The sequence below is a fragment of the Gekko japonicus genome, unplaced genomic scaffold (genome assembly GCF_001447785.1).
Source record: "Gekko japonicus isolate JY-2015 unplaced genomic scaffold, Gekko_japonicus_V1.1 scaffold117, whole genome shotgun sequence".
NCBI classification, from domain to species: Eukaryota; Metazoa; Chordata; class Lepidosauria; order Squamata; family Gekkonidae; genus Gekko; species Gekko japonicus.
The window spans coordinates 982,217-1,007,425 of record NW_015173676.1 but is presented as its reverse complement, the minus strand read 5'-3'; the positions used below and the strand labels follow the sequence as shown (position 1 = coordinate 1,007,425).

The 25,209-nt window shown below is 45.0% G+C and overlaps 1 protein-coding gene across 1 annotated transcript in view; it reads right to left on the bottom strand.

Annotated features, from left to right (window-relative positions):
• ST3GAL3 (ST3 beta-galactoside alpha-2,3-sialyltransferase 3) overlaps positions 1-25,209 on the bottom strand; it is a 360,651-nt gene that overhangs the window by 25,595 nt on the left and 309,847 nt on the right. Inside the window, exon 12 of the mRNA XM_015422952.1 lies at positions 9,364-9,510. Within this exon, the coding sequence (XP_015278438.1) occupies positions 9,364-9,510 (147 nt within the window). The remainder of the gene's footprint in view (positions 1-9,363; positions 9,511-25,209) is intronic.

The following is a 25,209-nucleotide window of genomic DNA, read 5'->3' as shown; positions in this document are numbered from 1 at the left end:
TCAGTTTGTGCAGGAAAAACACTGAAGGGGGGGGGGAGAGAAATGCATTAAGAATGAATAACAGGCTGGTCTGGGAAGAAGTGAGTTCTTGGGCCACCCAGAACGGAGTCTTTAGTCCTCTGCCCTTCCTGCAGCACCCCCGAGCGCCGACCCTCCACACCTTCTCCTGCTCATCTGCTTGGCTGGGTGGCCGCACAGGCTTCCCCCGGCTGCTAAGTCGGGTCGCTGCCCAAAGAGCTCATTGAGGCTTCCAGCTGAAGTTGCGCAGGGGCGCCCGGCCATTGGAAGTGGCAGCAGCAGCAACACACTGGGCAGCACTGGGCTTAGGCCTAGGCTGGCTGCTGGAGAGACAGGCAAACAGCCTGCCGGTGCCTCGCCTGCCGCACCCTGGTCCTCGGGGGCAAGGGGACGCTGTCGACAAGCACCATCATCTGGCTGAGAGGCAGCAGGAGAGACGCAGCAGTGTTGTAAGCCGGCTCACACTCCTGAGCACGTGCAGAGGCCGGCACGACTGGCTTGACCACAGTGCCTGCCTCCAGATCCCAGCTCTGGGTTGGGGAGCAAAGGGGCCCAGTGGCCCCTCCAGTGTCAATCCACGTCCCCCATGGTGCGCACCAGGCGCCAGGCGCCTGGTGCTTCCTTGAGTGTTTGACTGGTGGCTGGGTGGAGCTCTGCCTTAGGCAGGAAGGGCCGCTGCTTTGCCAGGGAGGACTGAACTGCAAGAGGCCCCAGTGGCCAGCACAGATGCCTCTCCCGTAGCCACTTGGCCGCAGGGGAAGGCAAAGAGAGGTGGTGGATGGGGCCTTTGAAGTAAGTCAGGGGGGGCCAGCCCCCAGATGCTGCACCGTAGCTATGGGCCTGGCTGGACCCCTCATTGGAACCAAGCCATTGCCATAAAGGCCCACCACCACAGCAAGGTTCGACTGATAGCTGAGGATATGGTAAATTTCAGAGGGCACAGGCTTACAGAGCCGCACTAGGGCCATCCGCATGCCAGCCACTCCTGGGAATATTTGGGTATGCAAATAAGGGTCTCAAATGGCAAACAACAGTGGCAACTGGAGAACGTCGTCCAGCCACAGCACTAGCAATGGGCGCTGTGAATGACGTGCGCGTTGCCCTTTCAGATTAGGCTTGCCAAGTCTATTTTGCTTACCGGCGGGGGAGCCTCGCCGGGCTCCGGGAGCCATTGGAAGATGCATGCGACGTTGACCACGTTGAAGGCGTGGCCCCAATAGTCGGAGGGAAAACCATAGAGTCACCTCTGGTGACGCAACCACGCTGTGCTTCGGGGGGCGGAGTTCCCCCCAGGGCCCGATTCCGCGGCGGCAGAAATCGGGCCTCCGAAGTGGGGGTTTACCCACCCCCCGCCCCCACTTGGCAGCCCTATTTCAGATGGCCCTCCAGCAGGACGGCAACCATAACAGCCATTGCTGCCTGTTGGGAACCAGACCCCACAAATGCACTAGCAGGGGCAGCTTGGGCGGGGAAGCTGCTGGTGGCCCGGAGGAGGGAGGGGATCCTGGCCCCATGCCTGTTCCCCAGGAACGGGGCCTGTGTCTGACATAGCCCACCCTACCCACCCTTTCCTCCATGTGGGCGTAATCAAGTGGGAGCAGCTAGAAAGCTTTTGCAGATGGCAGGAAGCCTTTTCCAGGGGGCAGCAATGGATGGAGGGGGCTGGCAGCATTTGTAATGAGAGCTGCCAGGCAAGGGATGTGGGTAAGGACCAGGGGCACATTGAGAGGTTGCTGGGGGGACCTCTCTGAGTCTCTCCCACCCCATCTCCTCCTGTGCCTCCAGTGGGGGTGGGACGTGGGTTGGCATGTGGATGCCCTTGATGGGGAGGGTGCCTGTCTGGCTCCTGCAGCTAGCAGTGAGGGGGGGGCACCCTCAAATCCAGGTTCCTGTCCATCATCACCCTCTGGGGCCCTGTGCACTCTGTGTGCAGAGCGCCACTGTGTGGTACCCATGGAGTTGACGGGTGATGCTTCCCTCCCCACTGACAGGTGTCCAGGGCTCATAATGGGAGCTGCTGTCTTTAAGGGTGTTTGTGCAGCAGAAGAGGAACATTGCTTCTGTGGCCTGCCCCCCTCTGCCCCCTGCCAGTGATGGACACTTGGCTCAGCCTCCTCAACTCATGGCTCCTATTGGTCCTGCCTGCCCTGTCTGTTCTCGCCTCGCAACAATGCCAAGGACACCACCACACCACAGCCTGGCAACACTGTTGAGGCTCCTTTCTTCCCATTTAGCTGCTGTGTACCTATCCCCTTAGGGAGGAACCTAGAAGGGCGACAGCTGGGCCACGGCCAGCCAGAGCTGCTTTTCTGAAGAAGTCTTGGAAACTTCAACTGGTCCAAAATGCAGCAGAGTCGGTTACTTTGTTCATATTACTGCTCTATTAAGATCTTTACATTGCACTCAGTTCAGGGTGCTGGCACTTATTTTTAAGGCCCATACAACTTGGGACTCACATATTTAAATGGTGATTTTTCTCTGTATGAACCTGCATGGCAATTCTGATCTCAGAATTCTGATCTCAGCAGTTGCTCCTTGCTGCTTCATGCAGATCTGTTAGAACTGCCAGTGCATGGCCTTGGGCCTTTACCAAGGTGATGCCAATTCTACAGAATGGTCCTCCTGAAAAGGTCTGAAAGGTACCCTGTTTCCCCGAAAATAAGACACTGTCTTATATTTATTTTTTCTCAAGAAGACACACTAGGGCTTATACCACAAATGCATAGAAATCCTGCTAGGGCTTATTTTTTGGGTAGGTCTTATTTTCGGGGAAACAGGGTAGCTTTACTTCAGGCTTTCATGAGATTTTGTAAGGGTAAGTTATTCAGGAGAGCCTTTGAGGTCAGATAGAGGAGATGTAGGTTATTCTGCCCTGGAGTGTGTTTTTAATGGTATTTGTACTGTGTTTTTTATGATTGGTGTTTTAAAATGTTGTAATCTACTTTCGGCCATTGACAGGAGAAAAGTGGGGTAAAAGTATTTTAAATATATACATTAATAAAGTACTACACCTTTGGACAAGACAGAACAGGGACACAATCTACCCTACCTCAGTACCAAATGGTCAAAGTTGACTCCCACCCCTCCAAGCTCTAGATAGCAGTCCAATGCTGTGTGTTTTTATCATGGATCATCAGTGAGGGAGCAACATAAGCATTCTTCTCTTCTCTTCTCTTCTCTTACCATTTGCATTGCCTACTGGTTATTGCCTATGGAACACCAATCTTGCAGCTCTTCCTGATTCACTTGTTACATTCACTGGAGAAGCAGAGGGTGACAAACTAGGCCACTGTCCCTTTTACCTTTCAATGTAATTCCCCAGTGACTAACAATTACCAGCTGTCATTGATAGTAAAAAAGAGGCAGAAATGCAATCCCCTCTCTTCTAGTTAGATTTCACAATATTACAGGCAATTAGTCCAGGAGGAAAAGAGAAGGCTAGCATGAAATAAATTATTAATACTTGGGAGCAGATGGCTTTTCTTGTACCAGGGGAAGTGAAACCTAAGGGAATCATCATCTGAGGAATAGCCGGGCAGTCCCACACTTCTGATAATGGGAAAAGGCAGGGCTATTTTTGGGCAGGAACGCACAGGAACGGAGTTCTGGCTGGCTTCCAAGTTGGCCATGCCCAGCAGGAACTCGTTAGCATAATAGACCACACCCAACATCAGAAGCTCATTAGGACTGGCGACATTAGGGGTGTGTGGCCTAACATGCAAAGGAGTTCCTGCTACAAAAAAGCCCTGGGTTTTGACAACAAACAAGGTAAACAGAATAAGAAGCAAAAGGTGGGTGTGGCTGGATGAGCACACTTCTGGTAACATGGGGGTGTGGAATAATGTGCCAATGAGCTGTGCTGTAAGGGGTGTGGCCTAATATGCTAATGAGTTTCTGCTGTTGGGTGTGGCCTATTATGCTAATGAGTTCCTGCTGGGCTTTTTCTACAAAAAAGGCCCTGGGAAAAGGAAACCTATGTGGAATTGTGGCGCAAGCAATTCATTCTTCAGACCTCCTAATAGCCATCTTGGATCTAGTCAAAGATTCTTACAGAAAGAAGATCCAAGATCCTTCACCAAAAGCAGTCATCTCCTGTGCTTCTGTACGTCCCTGGTGGAGGCCAGGTTGGGCTGGGCATTGGAACACTCTAGACTGATAGTCCTGAGTGATTTCAGTGTCCATACTGATGATGCAGTCTCTACTCAGGCAACGGACCTGGTGTCATCCATGGTGACACTAGGGCCCTCCTAGTTTGTAACAACTCCCACTCACTGGGCCAGGCACACGCTCGATTTGAGAGCCAGTTTGGTGTAGTGGTTAAGTGCGTGGACTCTAATCTGGGAGAACTGGGTTTGATTCCCCACGCTTCCACCTGCACCTGCTGGATGTCCTTGGGCAAACCATAGTTCTGGCACAGCTGTTCTTGAAAAAGAGCAGTTTCTGTCAGAGCTCTCTCAGCCCCACCTACCTCACAGGGTGTCTGTTGTGGGGAGGGGGAGGGAAAGGAGTTTGTAAGGCGCTCTGAGACACCTTTGGGTATTGAAGGGCGGGGTATAAATCCAATCTCTTCTTCTTCTTCTTCTTTGCGGCAGGGGTTGCAGTGGACCAGATTACTGCTTTAGCAGTGCCATGGTTGGGCCACTTTGCCATGAAGACCCATCTGAATATGTCACCTTGACTCTGTTTGGGCAGCGAGCCTATTTTGGCTTGCCCGTCGAGCCAAATGGACCCAATGCGGCTTCAGATGGCTCTCTGGGATCCGATGCCCACTAGGAGCTCGGTAGATGAGCTTGTAGAGGACTGGCATAACCGACTCTTGACAGCCATTGACGAGATTGCTCCCCAATGCCCTCTGCGCCCTTGCTCTAGGCTTGTTCCATGGTTTACCCAGGAGCTGTGGCTGATGAAGCGAGGGCTGAGACAGTTAGACAGTGGCAGCGTGCTCACAACGAAGCTACAAAAACATCTTATAGAATGTTTATGAGAACCTACAAGGTGGCAATCAAAGCCACAAAGAGAGAGTACTATACGGCTGCGATTGGTCTATTGCTGCTTTGCCGCAAGGCAAACCAAACGTTAAGGACTTGGCTATTGGCTGTGAGGCTTTTGCGAGCTATTTTGCAGATAAAGTCTTGTTGCTCTGCCACAACCTCCCCGCTACAGTTGATACAGTGAGTGAGCTTGAGGCTCCATACACGTCTTCTGGTCAAGTTACGGATCGTTTCGGTCTCTCAGCCTAGAGGAAGTCAACAAATTGCTCCTAACTGTACAACCTACCACTTGCTCCCTTGATCCGTGCCCTTCGTGGCTAATTAAAGCTGGCCACGAGGGGTTTTGAGGTGCCTTGCGGGAGATTATTAACAAGTCCCTCTTGGTGGGACTGTTCCTGGAGGCACTTAAGGAAGCAGTGGTCTGCCTTCTCTTGAAAAAGCCATCCTTGGACCCAGTTTCCAACTTGCCCTATTTGGGTAAGATAAAAGAGAGGGCAGTGGTGATTCAGTTACAGGGCTTTTTGGATGATGCTTCCATTCTAGATCCCTTCCAGTCCAGCTTTTGCCCAGGTCATGGGATGGAGACAGCACTGGTCACCCTCATGGATGACCTTCAGAGGCATCTGGATTGGGGCGGATTGGCAGTGATGTTGCTGTTGGACCTGTCGGCAGCATTCAACATGGTCGACCATCAGTTACTGATCCACCACCTCACCGAAACTGGAGTCCAGGGGCCTGCCTTGCAATGGCTGGCTTCCTTCCTTCAGGGTCAGGGACAAAGGGTGGCGCTAGGGGAGCAGCTATCCCAAAGGCACCCACTGATTTGTGGAGTGCCCCAAGGGGTGGTGCTGTCTCCGATGCTTTTTAGCATCTATATGCACCCCCTTCCCCAGATTGCCCGGAGGCATGGGCTGGGATGTTACCAGTATGCGGATGACACCCAGCTCTATCTGTTGTTGGACAGCCAGTCTGACTCTACACCGGAAGATCTGGACCAGGTGTTGCAAGCTGTGGCTGGTTGGCTCTGATGAAGACGGAAGTCCTGTGCCTGAGCCGGGGCGGCCCAAGGGTAGGGATCCTACTTCTGTCATGGGTACTAGGTCTGCTGAGGCTGACTACTCCTCAGATGAGGAAGAAGCAGGGAGCAACCCAGCCTCCTCTGGAGTCAGCCCAGAAGAAGAACCCTCAGGAATACCTGAGGAGGAAGTGTCTCCAGCAGCTGAACAGGAGGTGCAACCAGAAGGAGAGGTTGATCCTGAGTCTGGCCCAGCACCCCCAGTTGCAGACACCCCAAGGCCAGACTCCCTGCCTAGTTCTCCTGAGTGCCCCAGACATAGGGCATGCCAGAGGTTGAGTATGCAGGAGCGAAGAAGAAGTGCCAGGCTGCAGCTCCTGCAGAGGCAGGGGGAAGAGCTGTAAGCCTCTGCAACTCAACCCCAGGGAAGGAAGGAACTGTTCAAAAGCATTCAGTGCACCTGGTTCAATGTGGCAGCAACTTTGCTCACTCAAGACCTGCTCCTGTGTGTGTGTAGCAGCTGCTCCTTGTCCTTGCAACCTTGAATTGACTTCCCGCTCTTGACTTTCGGCTCTGTGACTGACCTTGATTCCAGACTGTGTTTACAAGCTTCCAGTGTGTGGTCTCTGTGTCAGCCAGCCAAGACAGCACAATTTCTGACCTTCAATGGGGCACCATTGGTGCCAACGCCAGAAGTTAGGGGCTTGGGAGTGCTCGTGGATGCCTCACTAACAATGGAGGCCCAGGTAGCAGCCACTGCCAAATCAGCCTTTTACCACCTCTGGCTGATTAGGAAGTTGGTTCCCTTCCTCAAATGCAACGACTTGGCCACAGTGACCCATGTGATGGTCACCTTGAGATTGGACTGCTATAATGCCCTCTACATGGGGCTGCCCTTGTCTCAAATCCGGAAGCTGCAGCTGGTGCAAAATGCCATGGCCAGGCTCCTGATGGGGCTCTCTATACGGGAGCACATACAGCCTGTGCTAAAGGCATTGCACTGGCTGCCGATAGCATACCGTATTCATTTCAAGGTGCTGGTTCTTACCTTTAAAGCTCTATATGGTCAATGACTGACATACCTGAAGGACCGCCTTTCCCCACATGTTCCCCAGAGAGCACTGTGATCAGGGGCTCGGAACTGGCTGGCCCTCCTGAGTCTTGAGGCTAGGCTGTCGACAACCAGGACTAGGGCATTCTTAGTGGTGGCCCTGCTCTGGTGAAATGAGCTCCCGGAGGAGACCAAGGTCTGCGGGACCTTTTACAGTTCCGCGGGGCCTGTAAAACAGAGCTCTTCCACCAGGCTTTCGGGTGCCACCACCATCATCAATAGCTAGCAATTAACAACAGAATGAGAGAGGGCCCTGGATTCCTGGAATTTTCATCAACAGCCCAAAGGACATCAATTCTGGCAAGGACAACTTAAAATGAAGATGGTGAGCCGACTGTGAGCTAAGAACTTTGAATAATGGTTGCCACCACCAAACTGACAACAGCGACTACTAGCACTTTTATGGTTGAATTGTTTTAACTGTAATTCATGTTTTAATGTAACATATTTAATTTATGTAATTTACCTGTTTTTTTGTAAGCAGCCTTGAGCCAGCTTTGGCTGGGAGGGCAGGGTAGAAATCCAAGAAACAAATAAAATAAATAAAATCCTGTAGCACTCTCCACAAATTCTACTCTTAGGCAGTGTAGAGTGGCAGAACGCTTAATTGGTGCACCCTCCTGAAGACTGGCCTTTTGGAAAGTTAAGGAGGGGCACATGTGGGGAAGGAACAACCACCCTGAGCTCCTAGGAGGAAGGGCAAAGGTAGAAGTGTACTAGATAGATAGCAACAACAAAAAGTTCAGATGCGGAACAGACTGGTAGTGAAGGAGAACAAAATACTACCCTACTGTCTTCAGAATCACTGGACATTCTGCCCCCTTGAATGTATAGTGGTGACTGGCATGTTTTGGAAAACCAGGATTTATGATTTAGTTAAAAAACACAGCCATGTTATTTTCCTGAGGTGAAAGCAATAAATGGTGTGATCATAAAAGGGTTATTTAGTATGAGATGAGCTTTCATGGGGGGGGGGACCTACTTTATTATATGCAAGATTTTACTTGAGTAGTTTTTAACTATCTTTGCTCAAAAAACAACCCCTCATCTGAGTTCTATCCCCCCTCTATCCTTCCTTTGGAAAACATATCTTCGTCTTTTAGAACTCTTGTGTATATCATACCAATATAAACATGTAGTATAAACTGCTGCAGTTTTCCTTCAAGAGAGATCTAAAGACCTCTAACAGAGCATTCTCAGTAACCTCACAAAACTACAGTTTCCACTGTTGTTCTGGGAAAGCCATGTAAGTTAAATGGTTTAAAACCAGCTCTGATTTGTAGTATCACACACTCTATATCAGGCATCCCCAACCTTTTTGAGCCTGGAATGCTGACACAGGATGGTCACCACAACCACAAAACAGCCGCCACAGGAGGAGCCATGTGCACAGAGGGAGCCCAAGTATAGGGGAGAAGAGATCATTTTTTAAAAGAAACATAGAGCTGGTCCTTAGGGTCATCTAGTCCAACCTCCTGCACAATGCAGGAAATGCACAACTACCTCCCCCAGCTCTATGCCCAGAGGAAGACAAAAATACACTGGGAAAGAGCAGTGAGAAAGAATAAAAGTGACACTGTGGTGGCAGCTGCCACTGAAACAATGTTCTTTTAATCTATCCAGCCAATCAGATCTCCAGGGGCTGATCAGAAGCCCTGCTGGGCAACTGCCCCACCTGGCCCCACCCACTTTCTAAAATCACTTGGTGGGCGCCAGGAAAGGTGTCTGTGGGCACAATGGCACCCATGGGCTCCATGTTGGGGACACCTGCGCTCTAGACCTTATGTTCCAATACCTGCTTCTTTGTGGTGCTTGTCATCAGATCAAAGAGACACAGAACTATACTGCAAATAAGTCCCCCAGTCACACAAAATACATGCCTACACAATTTGAACTGGCATCTCAAGTCCTCTATACAAGTGTTGCTGGAGTTGCTTTGTGTACTTGGTTAGTTCCCTCCATGTAGTGGGGGCCACTAGTGAATTATTTTGTGTGATGTAAGAACAGCATTGTGGCATCAGACCAAAGGTTCATTTAGTTCTGCATCCTGTTTCCCAAAGCAGCTGATTCTACATCTATAAATGACTCATGAAGGCAACAGCCCTTGTCCACGTTTGTCCCGTGACACTTGGCATTCAGAGGTATAATGCTTCTGAACATGAAGGTTTATCAACCTATCAGGCTTTCGTTTACCACAGATAATGCTTACTGAACACAAAGTTCCTTACCTCTTTGATAGCAGACATCTTGATGTTCTCATAGTAATGCAATGGTGCGTTTGGAGAGTTCATATCATAACCAAATCCAGCCACTGCTACTTCATCACAATTGTGGAGTACCATGGTTATTGCTACACTTCCCAAAGTAGGAATGTTCTGAGGAGGAAAGTGGGGAAAAGTACAACAGAAGCTATTAAACAAGTTTTGATCTTAATAAAGCTAAGAGAAAAACGTATTAGAAACACTACTTTAAGAGGGTTTTGGGGGGTGGAATTAGCATGAATTCCTGTTGGAACAGATTGCTTGGGGTGAACTGCACACACAAACCACGAAAACTCCATTGCGATTGACAAGAAGGGTGGGAGGAGTGAAAAGATTCTGTTGAGAGGAGGAGAGCAAGAGGGGAAGAAAAAGGAAGAAAGTGAAAGAAACGGGAAGGGGGAAAAAGATTTCAGCTGGAATAGCTCTGGAAAAAACCCAAAAACTATTAAGAACTTTCACAAGTGTTCCTTAGTGGATCACAACCTTGGCTACATGTTGAGTAGGACACAGTAGTTTCAGAGCAGCAGGTGAGAGACTGGTTGAACAGCAGAATCTTCAAACCAGGTCAATATTTTGTGTGTTAACTGATCATTTTATTTATTGCAGTTTATCTCCTGTAACTAGTTAGCAGTGTATTTATTTATTCTGAAGACTTATACCTCCCCCTTCAGTCAACTGATCTTCAAGGCAGCTTACAGTGATATATACACAGACACACATACACCCACCCACCCCTTTTGAATTTCTCTAATAATAGCTTCCTTTACCTGATTCCTGAGCAAAAAGGTAAAGCCCAAACTAGACATCACAGGGCAGCCATGTGCATTTTATTTACATTTCTGTCTTGTTCACAAATAAAGTGGGGAGGGTCTTTTTTTTTAACACAAAAAAGCATATATGTGAGGGGTGCTGCTGAAATTCTCTTCTGCTGCTAAACTCCACTGCTTGGAACACCCTCCTTCTCAATCCATTTTATTTCCAGTACTGAACGTGGGCTGGGGGAAAAGGTGTTTTATATTAGAAAAAAGAACCACACTATCCATTTGTACATGAATGGGGAGACATATGAATATTTACATGTGGATGCCTTGTACTCTCGTGGTTGGCCCTAATTTATCTGAACTTCTTTCAGACCTTGACAACAGCATATGTCAGGAGCATCTACAGGACACTGCATACATTCTCCTTATCACATCCACAGAAGCCCTCACTCTTGCCTCCCTCCTCTACTGCTGCCCAGCTGGCTCAGGATGAGTCTGTGGTGCTGGAGTAGCTGAGATGCTATCCAAAAGGCTGCCCTAGAGCAGGGGTCTACAACACAAATAACTCTTGAGTGCCATTTTGATATGTGTACATTAACTTAAGAGGGCTGCACCACCAGACTAACCACGCAGAAACCTTTTGTGACACTTTTAACATAATTACATATATAATTTTGCTTCTCTCATTTACCCTATAACTACCTCCACCCCCAGTAACTGAGTCGTGTCACAAGCCTCAGAAAGGTAATCAAAAGCCAATGAGGAATACAGATACTGCTCCCTCTGTTTCCTTACCACGCAGGTGTTTCTATCCCTGTGCTTCTCAACCCCCCCTTTTCCCACTTCTTGATCCCACAGGTATATCTGCACCCATCTCTGTGTTACCTCTTTCCCCCTCTATATACCCCAAATCACTCTTTCTGCACTACCAGACCCCCTTAATCCTACCTTCAGGTACACTCCCCTCTTTCTCCATTACCTTGCCACAAATTCTTTCCCCCTGTCTTATCTCTGCTTCTCTTTGCTGAGCTCAGTGATGGCAACAGCACACGTGGCTTTCACTCCCCCAACAGCTCATAGACCAACCGAGCCTCAAGCACAACAGAGCTCCCTCAGAAGGCAATGGAAATGTGTTATCTATACCACCAACTCCATGTACTGTGCTGAATCTAGGAAGAGGAAAAGCAATGCAGACATGGGTACACAAGCATTCTCCCATCTCCACTTGAACTGCTGACAGACCTGAGCAGGCTGTAGCTATTCCAAATCACAGCTTGGAAACCAGCTTGCTCCTCTTCTCTTTCACACAGCATGCAAAGGGCTCATTGACTATAATCTTTCCAAAAGGTTGTGTCAAATCAGGTTTGGGGAAAACCATAGCAAAGCCAGGGGAAATGTGGACAATGTTAGGGAACAACATCATGTAGATACTTTAAAAAACTCGCTCTTGACGCTAAACTGGAGTACAACCTCCATACAGAAGCATCTTAAGAGAGCAGTGTTAAACAGGTGTATTTCTGTGCATTGCAAGAAGGGGAATAAAACTTTCTACAAGGGAGCGCTTGATGCACGAGAAAATTCTTGCTGCTTCAGTGCCTTGCCAGCTTTATTTGTTGGGAGGGTCATTTCTGTGTCAATGTCTTTTGGACTAGGAGGAAATGGTTGCAGTAAATCTCTCTGAAGAAATATCTGACATTTGAATTGTGTTAAGAGGTTTCAGTTGTTATGTGATCCAGGGCAGGGGGGAACTTTTTTTTTTAAACCCTGTAACTATGGTTCTTCAGGAAAGTCATCAGCAAAATGAGTTGTTTTTTTTGTTTTGTTTAAGGGTTGTTCCGAGCCTTCAAGACACTCACCGCAATTTTTTTCCTGCAATTTCCCCCCTGCAACTTTACATGATTAACAACACAATCAGCTTCTTGCCTAATAAGCCCATTCTCTCCACTTTGGTGTAGTGGTTAAGTGCACAGACTCTAAAATGGGAGAACCGGGTTTGATTCCCCACTCCTCCACTTGCAGCTGCTGGATAACCTTGGCCAAGCCATGGTTCTGTCAGAGCTGTTCTCTCAAGGACAGTTCTGGAAAGAACTCTCTCCGTCCCACCTACCTCACAGGGTGTCTGTTGTGGGGAGGGGAAGGGAAAGGAGTTTGTAAGTTACTCTGAGATTCAAAGTGAAGGGCGGGGTATAAATCCAATCTCTTCTTCTTCTACCCCACAGCATCTCAAGCTTTCTGTGGTCACTGTAAACAAAACTCATGGGACAACCTAGAACCCCAGTTACCCAAATAAAAGTAAGACAAGCCAAAATTCTGAGACTAGTTGAACTCAATGAGCTCTCCCACAATTTACGAAGAGCTGCTGAAGCTTTAGATCACACGTCACCCTTGCCCCTTGAGCCCAAACTCTTAGCTCTCGGGAAGGTTCATGTTTGCATCAGCTCTTGTCTTCTCTATAAATCCATTTACAAACAAAGGCAATGTAGTATGTAACAATAGCATACATGTTGTTTCTTCTGCAAGCAGATTTGTAGATATTAACTTAGACATTCAATTTGCAAACAGCCATTAAAATATTTATTGACAATACAGCAATTATTCCCAATTCTTTTTAAAGAGCAGCTTTCCGTTGGTGAAATTTGAGACAAACATCAATTTAGCATGCTATTAAAGTCTGCCAAGATATCATAGTACATTTATATTGTTTTCTGACAACACTTGAATTGCTCCGAAGCATTTATTCTTCTGTCAGCAGTACCTACACACTGTCATGCACATATAAGATAATGATCACCTGACAAGTGCCAATTGGACAGAACATTCCAGCAAAGGTCTTTATATGAAGACCTTTCTAGCACTGCAAACCTGCCATAAAGCCCCATGGGTGTCCCTCTTGCTTTATTTAACATTCAGCAATTCTAGTAATTCTCAGTTGCTTTAACATCAACTAATTAATTCCATCACACTTGCAGTGCAAGACAGTTAGTCAGGCATTTGATTTTTAATCTGACTAGGCAGAAGTTAAGTATAACTCTTGTACCACCATTATAGCCCTTCAATTGTAAACCAACATGATTTGTTTCCAAAAGTTCCTTTGGCATTTGAAAGCATTTTCACTGTAAAACCAGTGATGATGAGTGCAGCAGTAAAAAATATACAACGCTTTTAGGGTCAACAGTAGTTCACATACATTATCTTGTTTTAATCCATGCAACAGCCCTGTAAGGCAAGCCAAAATGATTTTCCCCATATTTCAGTTGGTGGAGTGGCCTGCCAAAGTCCAGCTAGTGAGGTCATAATAGAAGTGATAATAGAAGAAAAACCAAAATACCCACCACCAAAACTACCACAGCCAAAAAAACCAGCAACCTCCACAAAACAAACAAAATTAAAAACCAAAAAACCAAACAAAACTAAAACTAAATGTTTCTGGTTACATAGTGACCAGGGCTTTTTTTGTAGAAAAAGCCCAGCAGGAACTCATTAGCATAATAGGCCACACCCAACAGCAAAACCAATTAGCATATTAGGCCACACCTCTGACAGCACAGCTCATTAGCATATTAGGCCACACACCCCTCGTTACCAGAAGTGTGGTCATCCAGCCACACCCATCGTTTGCTTCTTATTCTGTTTACCTTCTTTGTTGTCAAAACCCAGGGCTTTTTTGTAGCAGAAACTTCTTTGCATGTTAGGCCACACACCCCTAATGTAGCCAATCCTAATGAGTTTCTGCTGTTGGGTGTGGCCTATTATGCTAATGAGTTCCTGCTGGGCGTGGCCAACTCGGGAGCCAGCCGGAACTCCGTTTCTGTGCGTTCCTGCCCAAAAATAGCCCTGATAGTGACTATTTTAATAGAGAACATGAGCAACATGGTCCACTTACAAAAACAAGATAAAGCATAATGATTATGACTTGTGGCTAAATGTTCATATGAATTAAAGTACCTTTAGTACTAGAAGCACCTTTATATAAAAGGCTGTATCCTTCAGTAAGTATAATCCAGGAATGGAGATGATGATTACCTTCTTTAATATTGTGTAAAAGCAAAGGTTTTTTCTTATGATGATATTTCTCATTAAATTATAGTTAATTATATATAATGTTTGTCTATTTTGGATACTATGAAGATGCAGAAAAGCAGGAAGTGAGAGGCACATGCTTCCTGTTCCCTTCATATCAGTGGAATGACCAAACCTGCTCACAGGCACTTTGAGATCTTGAACTAAGGATTCACCACGTTGCCTTTCTAAGGAGAGCCAGGGCTTATGGAGCCCTAACAGATGGTGTGTAAGAGAAAATCTCTTACACATTAATGCAATGATAAAGATTTGACTGAAATGGGCTTTTTGACTAGCAGCTTATTGAGTTCTTATCTTCCTGGAGAATCACCACATTTTATTTTATTGTAACCACTACATTTGAATTCTTATATTTCTAGAGAGAGAAGCCTTCATCTTGCCTACTGAAAGCTGGGACCCTGTCCTCTTTTCGGCCCGTGGGGGAGTCCTGTTTGCAGGCTTGCGGGGGGGGGGGAGGAAATGGTGGCTGAGTGGCATTGGGCCTTACCTGGCCTCGTGGTTCTTTCCCACGCATCCCTCCCTCTTAAATCAGTGTTAGTGTCTCTTGGTGAGGGAATGTTATTGTTCTTTGGTATTTGATGTTAATTTTGGCTTTGCGTTTTATTGCAGGTTAGTCCTTTCATGCTAGTTTTAACTTATTTGTCACAACCTAATGAGGTGATATCAGCACGAGGCTGGATCCATTTTAGGAAAAACTGGCCTGCGTGTCCATTTCTCCTACTTTTGGAGATCCCCTTAATGGATTTTGGGAGTGAGGGCTATCAAGGGACATGCCCAGCTCAGGGGCTGTCAGGATTACCCACACTCCCTAGTGGCAGGGGAAAGCACACAGTGGTGGTCGTCCTTGTGGAATCCAGCATCATGCCATCTCATGGCTCTCCCCCACACTAGCAGGTGGGGTGGGGTGGGGCTGGAGTTCATCAACTGGCAGGTTGGGGTGGGGCTGATATTCATTGATGCTGAGATCTGTTTGCCCCATACTGTATTAAGGCTTCTTACAGCTGTAATTAATAAAGTTGTGGCCAATTTTAATCTAAAAGGAATTGTAAGCATGGTTATTAATGACATGAATGTTCTTTGCCTCCCTTTGCCTTCCACCCATGGATGTTGGGCCCACAAAAGGACCTGTTTGAATGTGAGATATCTTTATTCCGTTTCTAAATAAATGGTTATCTAGCACTCAGAACCTATTCAACAGCACATGTGAGAATATTTTTCTCTCTTAGACTTTTATTCTACTTAGACATATTCAGATTCACTTTTCTATGAGGAATTGCGGTTGCCAATGAGTCCATATTATTCTATAAATTTTATCACAGTATACCTTCTCCAAGGAGTACAGGGTGGAATCCAGGGGGTTCTCTCATTCTCATAACTCCTCTGTGAAGTAAGTTAGCCTCAAAGACAGAGAGAGTTACTTGCTCACGGACACATAATTAAATTCATGACTGGAGTGATGGTGGATTTGAACCCAAGTTTTTATGTTCCAAGTATATAGCATTCAGTCTGTCGTCTTCTTTGTTTTGATGACGTGCATCAGATATTTATCAAAGCTTATAAAGGAAAGGCTGTGGGAAAATCAGGAGCCACAGACAGTGTTACTTTATGTTGTCTAAAAGTCCATTTAACTGTTTATGTATATTTAACTCTGTTATCCTCCAAGAAGGGAAACAATGATTAGAATTTGATTGTTCAAAGCAATGCTTTCTTGATACTTTAAGCCTATGCCATGTTATTATTAAGGCAGGCATATTTTTAAAAGAAAGCTAAGATTCTTGAGTACTTACTTGATTCTAAGCTTTGAGTTTAAGCTGATAAGCATAACATTATAAGATCCATGGCAAATCTCAAGATTTGGCATCAATGCAAGCACTGGGGATTTCAGCCCTTCCCATAGGGGACATTATCATAGACTCTTACTCAGTGGCATGTTGGCACAACTCTACTTAAATGATGTGTGGCCAAATCAAGATAACAGTCTGCAGATGAAGGGAAATGAGAATGATGTACCAAAGAGCTGTGCCTTCAGTGCAATCTAGTGTTGTCTGAGAGCCTGAGACAGTATCTAGAAACAATAAATCTAAAAACGCAACCAACTCAAATCAGAAGAGAAGAGAAGAAGTGATTGGGTTTATATCCCGCCCTTCACTCGGAGTTTCAGAGTGGCTTACAAACTCCTTTCCCTTCCCCTCCCCACAGTAGACACCCTGTGAGGTAGGTGGGGCTGAGAGAGCTCTGACAGAAACTGCTCTTTCAAGAACAGCTCTGACAGAACTATGCCTTACCCAAAGTCATCCAGCAGCTACAAGTGGAGGAGTGGGGAATCAAACCCGGTTCTCCCAGATTAGAGTCTGCACACTTAACCACTACACCGAAATGGAGAGAATGGACATAGCACAGATAACTAGTGCTGACACCCATTTAAGGGACTCAAATGAACCCTCTTTCAAAGAAAAAGTAAAATATCTTTAGAAAACTTCGGCTAATGCACACTTGAGATATGAAAATTAACTACATGTTACAAACAAAGGCTAGTAATAAACTGCTGATAGTTTGGGGGGTGTTGGGGGGCTGTTTGTTTTTTAAATGAAAAGTAGCTTTGGAATGCTGTAATTCTGTGTGCAGGGAGTAAGGAGGGAGCACTTAACATTTTCTCTGTCACCTATTTCTCCTCTCAGTATCATGCATTTTCTCCCCTCCAATATACATCTTCTTCATCTAGGCAAAGTGAAAAGCAGTCTGAAAGGAGGAATTCTTACCATAAAAATAGTTGCTGGTGTAAGAATTAAGCATTAATTCCTCCCTCTAGCTCAAAATTACAGCCTCTTGTCAACATATAACAAAAGTTCAGTCACTGTTTTGTTATTTGCATTTTTGTATAATCTTATAAACCCCTGAATAAGCCACAGAGTTCAGATTCTGTAGTTTGGAATAACCATGAACAGCTAATATTCAACATACATGTACTACAGACATGTCAAACCATGTTATGAATACAGAACCAATTCTTTTCAGTTGAATGCATATACCAATATAGACAGTATTTCCTACTAGATCCACCAACTGGCTGAATAAACCCAGTTCATGAATCATCCAAGGCTACATGGCGAGTTTGGTTCTATCTGCCCTAATATTAATTTTCAGTGTATCTAATTGGAATAATGGTGATGAATACAAAAAGGAATGATTGCACATTATTCTACATGAAGTACTATAAGAAGTTGTTAATAAGAATGTGCAATACTATTTACGCCTAGGAACAGCCATAGTAACAGTTCTGGAACGGGCTGAGCAGTATAGTGGTCAAGTGTGCCGTTGATACTAAATTATTCAAGATACTGAAAACCACAGTAGATTGTGAAGAACTCCAAGAGAACATTATTTCAAATGAAGTATTGTAGGTAAGTACAAGGTGTACTTGTACAAAGTACACTGGAATAAAAGTACCTAACTTTTAATCTATGCAGATAGGGCCAGAATTAGCAGCAACTGAAAGGGAAAGAAATATTGGGGTTACAGTGGACAGCTCAGTGAAAATGTCAACTCAGTGTGCAGTAGGGATGAAAAAGGAAAACTCTAAACTGGGTATTATAAGAAAGGGATTGAAAATACTGTAATGCCCTTGTAACATATTTATAGTGTGGCCTTGTTTGGAATGCAGTGTACTGTTATGGTCACTATATCTCAAAAAAGATATTGTGGAGGTAGAAAAAGTGCAAAAGGGCAACCAGTGATTAAGGGGTAGAGCACCTAAAGAGTATGAGGCTTTTCCATTTAGAAAAAAAATGACTGGGGGAGGACATGATAGAAGTCTATAAATTATGCATGGGGTAAGAAAAGTGAACAGAGAGAATTTCTTCTCCCACAGTACTAGAACTCAAGGGCATATGATGAATCTGACAGGTGACAGATCCAGGACTGACAAAAGAAGTCATTAAGATAATTAAAGGAATAATTAAATTGTAGGATTTATGGACAGTGAACATAGTGATGACCACTAACATAGATCGCTTCATTAGAAAGATTCATGGAGAACTGGTCCAGCAATGGCTACTAGCCAAGATTACCAAAGGGAACCTTCACATCCAAAGGCAGCAAGCCTCTGAACTCCAGTGCTAGGGTGCAACATCAGGAGAAGACCTTGGCCTCTATGCCCTGCTTGTTGCCTGTCAGGGCTACTGCATAGCCACAGTGTGAAAGAGGATACTAAACTAGATGGACCCTACTCTGATACGGCAGTGTTCTTGTTATGTCACTTAAATGTCAAAAGAAAAGGTCCTTTTATGCCTTAGATACAGACACGGGGGGGAGAGGGATAGATTTGACTGCTCTTCTCTTTGAAACCTGGATTTTCATGCATGATGCAGATCTCAGTCTGCAACTACAACATCCCCCAGAAGCTTCTTCTCTTCCAGTGGAACCAGTGCAATCTTGCCTAGAAACTGGTCTCCCATAATGGAACAGATCTTTCTGCCACCTTTGATGCCTACACATTGTTATACCTGGCAGTATTCTCCTGATTCATCTGGCACAAATTATAGCCTCAAGACGGAGGATGTTCCAGCATTTACCCTTTATTAAATCCGGGAAGAAATACTTTGGGATCAGCCTTGAACCATTCCACTCAGCCTTCTCAACCCTGGTGGAAAAAAACCCTAAAATTACAAAGCTAATTGGCAGCACATTGTTACCATATGTGGTGTGCTAGCAGCACCCTGAAGTTTATTTAAGCTCAGAAAGAGGAATGGAATATTATGACCCTTTATGAGGCTTTCAAGTTGGCCCTAGTTATTAAGGAGATGATCTGCTTCAAGCCTCCTCGTGACCTTGCAGTTTGCTAGCATCTCTTTCTGGGCATGCTTAAAAGTTCTTTGCTTATGGAATTTCTTTTATTAATTGACCAACATCTTTTTGATTTTGGTCTGATGCAAAAGCAGTTTTGGTTAATGAACACTGAAAGTATCTTAACGATTAAGGAGCACACTGTACATTGCATGCAAGAGAAGGTTACAAGGACTTTATTCTTAAAAAATTGTCTTCAGCAGGCAGTCTGGGAACACTAAACTACATCTATGAAACATCTGGGAATGCTGTTTCTTCAGAAAGATCTATCATACAGCTACACAGAAGTTTTTTGGATATCAAATACAATCAACAGATGCCCTTAAGTAAGAGCTATAAGCCACACTGCATCATGTACAGCATGCTCTAGTCCTGATCAAATCTGCATGACAGATACAAGTAATCAAAACTGTACAAGGCACTGCAGCCGAACCAGAGGAAGCTGCAATGCTGGTGTGAGAAATCTGGTCACATTTTTCCTTCTCTACTCCTGGAGCTGCATCCCACATTCTAGTTCTTCCTTTCCTTTCAACCCTAGAAGTTCATAGGTATGTAATCTTGAGCAGCAGTAAATTTCTAGATATCCTATTTGGAACCAAGGATTAAAAGGACTAATACATATTTAGCCACATCCAATGTAATATTTGGATCATTATCTCTGAGTAAGAAGAAAACAGTTTCCGGAGAGGCACAAGAGCCTAAAGATTCCTGTGTGGGTGTAATTTTAGGGATAATTCTTATCCCTAAGCACAGTGAAAGATCCTAACTTTTCAATGGCATATATGTAGCTTACTCTGCTTTTGTTCAGACTCTCTGACTGAACAGTTTACCATTTAATCCATCTGACAGAGGCCATTGACAAAATCTGTTTTTCTTAAAGTCTCATAAACTAGATTTTTTTAAAAAAAATATATGTCCAAGTAGACTTTCATGAAGTGAAACATCAGGTTCTAATTAAAGCCCCTCTTGGTTGATTTTATGAATCTTATATGTGTTATACAACCTATCAAATCCTTACAAAGTTAGATTCACAGCAAACTAATTTCCGGAGTCCTTTGTCTTCACTCCAATGAAATTTAATTACTTATGCATTTAGATAATATGTTTCAAAATAAATATAAATTGAGGGGAATAATACAAGATGGTTTTCTTTATCTCCAGTCTGAACGATGTTGCCTAACCTGGCCTAAACAACATGAGACTTGTCCAATTTTTAGTATGACAGTCTCATTTTATTTCCTACATACAGAGTCCATGGAATTTAAACTCAACTGGACTAAGCAAAGATATTTAGAAAATAGGGTTCCCAGGCTGCTTACCGGTAGCAGCTGGGGGGGGGTAGGTCCTGGTCATGGACATTCGTGTGTGTAGTGCGTGCACGCTGCAATGACATCACCCAGAAGTAACGTCATGATACTAGGCACGTCACCGGTGGATGTTCTATTATTCAGCTTGGAAAATCTATGATACCATAGAGTTTTCAGGCTGAATGGTAGAGCGTCCACCGACAACGTGCCCAGCACGATGACGTCACCTCCAGGTGATGTCATCTCACTGGGCACATCAGCCCAATCTGGGCACTTTGGAGGCCAGGTTCCTCCCGCCAGTCATATCCAGGCTGGTGGTTCGGAGGCCCTTTGAGTGGGCAAACCCCAGCCCCCTCAGGGGACCTGGCAGCCCTATTAGGAAAGGGGCTTATCTGTGCTCCCTCACTGTCCTTTATTACCAATTTAGAGCTTCATGATCATCAATACTGAACATTTGTCTTATACCAAGGCTGAATTCTCTTGATTTTAGCATTTAATCATTAGAAAATTTCCCCTATGTGTGCTTAGACATATAGATTAATTTCATTTGTCATGTGCTTCTCGTCACTTAGGTATGTAGGTGTTCTGATCTACAAACGCTGAGCAGTTTACTACCTGTTCATCTCCTGTAGCTAGCAAGATGCCTCAGTAGACCCACAGAGGCCCTCCCCCGAGCATACTGTACTCATTCCAAGTTTCCCCTTTCAAAAAATATACAGTAAAATCTATTGAGGGGGTGGGGCATACCAGAATTCTCATGGGTCTGGACTAATTCTTATATGTCGGAAAATTGCAAAGACTGGGATTGTTTACCTTAGAAAGGAGATGACAAACATCCCTATAATTACAAAGCTCAACAGGAATGCAGAGAGGCAGTATCTAGCCTCCCTGCTTCACAGCATATAGAACAAGAGCCATTGTGTGAAGCAAAGAGTGAAAACTGAGATGAGGAAATATTTTTCTACACAATGTCACCTTTGGATTGGTTGTCACTAGTTACAAATAACCATGAATTTAGCAGAATTCAGGAAGAATCTTCTTCTATTCCTTTGAATCAGCTATTGTCAGACATAGGATACCAAACCATGGATCAATCAGGTAGCTTCTTCACTCTTAGAAATGAATGCTAGGCATTTAAAACCCCTGAAAGGAAGGATTCCTAAGAACAACATTACTATTTATCACAAGGAAAAACAACAAAATAAACAGTAGCCCAAGAGGCTAAGGATTAGGGATGGGCACAAACCAGTTCACGAGCACCTGAACCGATGTTTGGGGAATGTGCTCTCCTTGAACATTTTCTGGACTTTTGTACAGTTCGGTTCAGCTGTTTGGGCCATTTAAACCTAACAGTTGATCAGTGTGGGTCATTTAAACCTAGCAGCTGATCAGTGTGGGTCATTTAAACCTAACAACTTTAAAATGTGGGAAGCAAAACGGACTGGTGAAATAGCTGCTACCCATTTCAGCCTAACAGCTGAAAGGCAAACCCACCCTGCTGTTAGGGTTAAATAGCTGCCAGCCATTTCACTGGTTGGTTTTGCTCCCCCCCCCTTCCAAGCAGGGGGAAGCAAAACAGACTGGTGAAATGGCTCCCAGCCATTTCAGCCTAACAACTGATGGGTGCATCCACCCCACTGTTAGGCTGAAATGGCTGCCAGCCATGTAAATCTAACAGTGGGGTGGGTCTGCCCATCAGCTGTTAGGTTTAAATGGCTCTGAGTTATTAAACCTGTCAGTTTCACTCCCCCACTTCAAAGTGGGGGGAAGCGAAGTAGATGGGTTTAATGGCTGCCAGCCGTTGAACCCTTCCAGGGCGATTCCCCAATAGCTGGGAGAAAGGGGGATCTGAACTGGCTGGTTTGGGGCATTTTTGGATTGGTTCAATATGGGGTTCAGTTTCGGGGCTGCCCCGAACCAAAATGTTTAGGTTCATGCCCATCCCTACTAAGGATACATCTATTCTGTTGTTCTCCCAATTTTACCATATTACAAAGAGTAACACAATTATCTCAGTAGTAGTCTGAGCCCCTTCTGTGTTCTCTAAACAGGGATCTTGCAGTGGTTTACAATAATTTATTTAAAAAATAGATTAGTAAAAAATCAAAACAAACAAAATCAACAAACCAGAATCTGGCTGCAAACATTAGAAGAATGCACCAAGAACAAACTAGGGTCCCACTAAATGTGGGGATCAATGCCCATATATGTGCATTCTCTGTAGTGGCCCCCAACCTATGAAATGGCCTGACTGAGGAGGTCAGGAAGTCTCCCAGTTTTTTAACTTTCTGCAAACATTCTAAAACAGAACTGTTCTCTCTGTGACCTTAATTCCTGAGCAGGAACAATGGGAAAAGATGGTCCTTCAGATAACCCGGTCTCAAGCCATGTAGAGTTTTAAAGATCAAAACCAAAATCTTCAACTGGGCTCAGGAGTAGATCAGTAGCCACTGTAATTGCTGTACTATCAGGGTCACATGAACCCAATAGCTGGCCCTGACCAGCAGTCTAGCCTCTAGGTCCCAAGTAGAGTGCATTGCAATAATCCAGTCCAGATGTAACTAAGGCATGGATCACTGTGGCTAGATCTGACTGATCCAGGAACAGACTCAGTTGATGCACCAGCCAAGGCTGGGCAAAAGCACTTGGCAGCCACCTGGTTTTCTAAGGTGACTGCTATGTCCCACTCCCAAGTTGCATACCTGGCTTTTCAAGGGGAGTGTAACCCCATCCACAACAGTAGAGTTCTCAAGTTCCAGGACTACCTTTCTGCTAACCCAAAGAACCTCTGTCTAGTCAGGATGAAGTTTCAGCTTGTTCATACTCATTAAGCTCTTTACTGGCTCTAAGCACCAGTTTAGAACACCAACGGCAATATTCCCTCTAACCTGTGGAGTCTTGTGAGCAAAAATTCTACTTTGTGAGCTACGGGCCTTAAAGTTGTGAGCGAGAAATTTGGAGACTGCATAAATCAGTTTGCTCGGGAGCCGTCCTTCCTGAGCTAAGACAAAAATCTGTGAGCTGGAGACTAAAAAACTGTGAGCTAGCTCACACTAACTCAGCTTAGAGGGAACACTGAACGGCATCCTTGGAATCAGGTGAAAAAGAGAAGTAAAGCTGGGTATAATCCACATATTGGTGACACCACAGCCCAAACTTCCTGATGACCGCTCTCAACAGCTTCACATAGTTATTAAATATCTTGCTTTCACTGCATTATATTTCTACTTAAATAATACCAATTTTTACATTGTCTAACATGTCATGTTTATATCATTTATTAGAAGTCTCCTCAACCTATTGATTGCACTGCTTACATTATCCAACCTGAGTTTCAGTGAGGAAGGCAGACTATAAAGCGACCCATGGCGCTATTTATATCATAGGTGCCAGGAGTGACTCATCTATTCTAGTTAGAGTGTGTCTCCGCCCTCTCTGGAATGAGTTCAGCCTGCAGGTATTTACATAAATTAATTAACTGTTAACTGTTACTGATAATGTTTAATGAATTATTTTAATTAATCTAATGTATGGTTTTATTGTTGGATGACATGTTGTGAGCTGTCCTGAGCCTGCTTGCAGGGTAGGGTGGGAGAGAATCCCCAAAATAAATAAATAATAAAATTAAATAGATAAATGAATAAAAACATTTCACCTGGTGCCTGAAGATCAACAACGTAAGTGCTGTACAAATGGCTCTGTCTGTGGTAGCCATTCAACTCTGAAGGTACAGACACACACAACAGGGTTTATATGGAAAACTTTAACAACCAGGAAGGTTTCTGTAGTGAAATATGGTCTTTCAGGCATCACTTTGCGCTTGGCCACACTGAACACCATTTGCCACTTTGACGTCTACTCGCTCATCCTCGACTGATCCCTTTGGAGTGCCTCACAATCCTCACTAGCTCTCACCATCGTGAACAATTTAGTGTCATCCACAAATTTATCCACTTCACTGCTTACTCCCAACTCCAAATCATTAATGAACAAGTTAAAAAGCATCAGACCCAGTACTGAGCCCTGCGGTACCCCACTGTTTACTACCCTCCATTGTGAAAATTGCCCATTTATACTCACTCTCTATTAATTAGTCCATTTTTGATCCACAAGAGGACTTGTCCTTTTATCCCATGACTATTGAGCTTACTTAGGAGCCTTTGATGAGGAACTTTATCAAAAGCTTTCTGGAAGTCAAGGTAAACAACATCTATTTGTTCCCCCTTGTCCACATTTGTTCACCCCCTCAAAGAACACTAACAGATTAGTGAGACAAGATCTTCCCTTACAGAACCCATGCTGAGTCTTCCTCAGTAGCTTTCATTCATCAATGTTCCTACTAATTCTTTCCTTAATAACAGTTTCCACCAACTTACCCAGTATTGCCGTCAGAGTGACTGGCCTGTAATTTCCCGGATCTCCTCTGGAACACTTTTTTAAAATGGGACTGACATTAGCTACCTTCCAGTCCTCAGGAATGGAGGCAGATTTTAATGAAAGATTACAGATTTTTGTCAGGAGACCCCCAAATTCACATTTGAGTTTTTTCAGAACTCTTGGGTGTATGACATCTGGGTCTGGTGATTTATCAGTTTTTAAGTTGTAGGACCTCCTCTCTCATCATCTCAATCTAACTCAGGTCCAGGCTCCAGGCCTCATTTTGGGTTGGAGTGGGCCGAAGCAACGCTCTGGCAGTAAACACACCTGCCCCTCCCCCCTCCCCGGTCACCCAAGGTTGAAGTTGAGGCGGTGCATCGAGCGGCCGAGTGTTCTGCCGTTGTTAAAGAAGTCTCAAGCGGGTCAGGTCTCGTGGGAGATCCGGG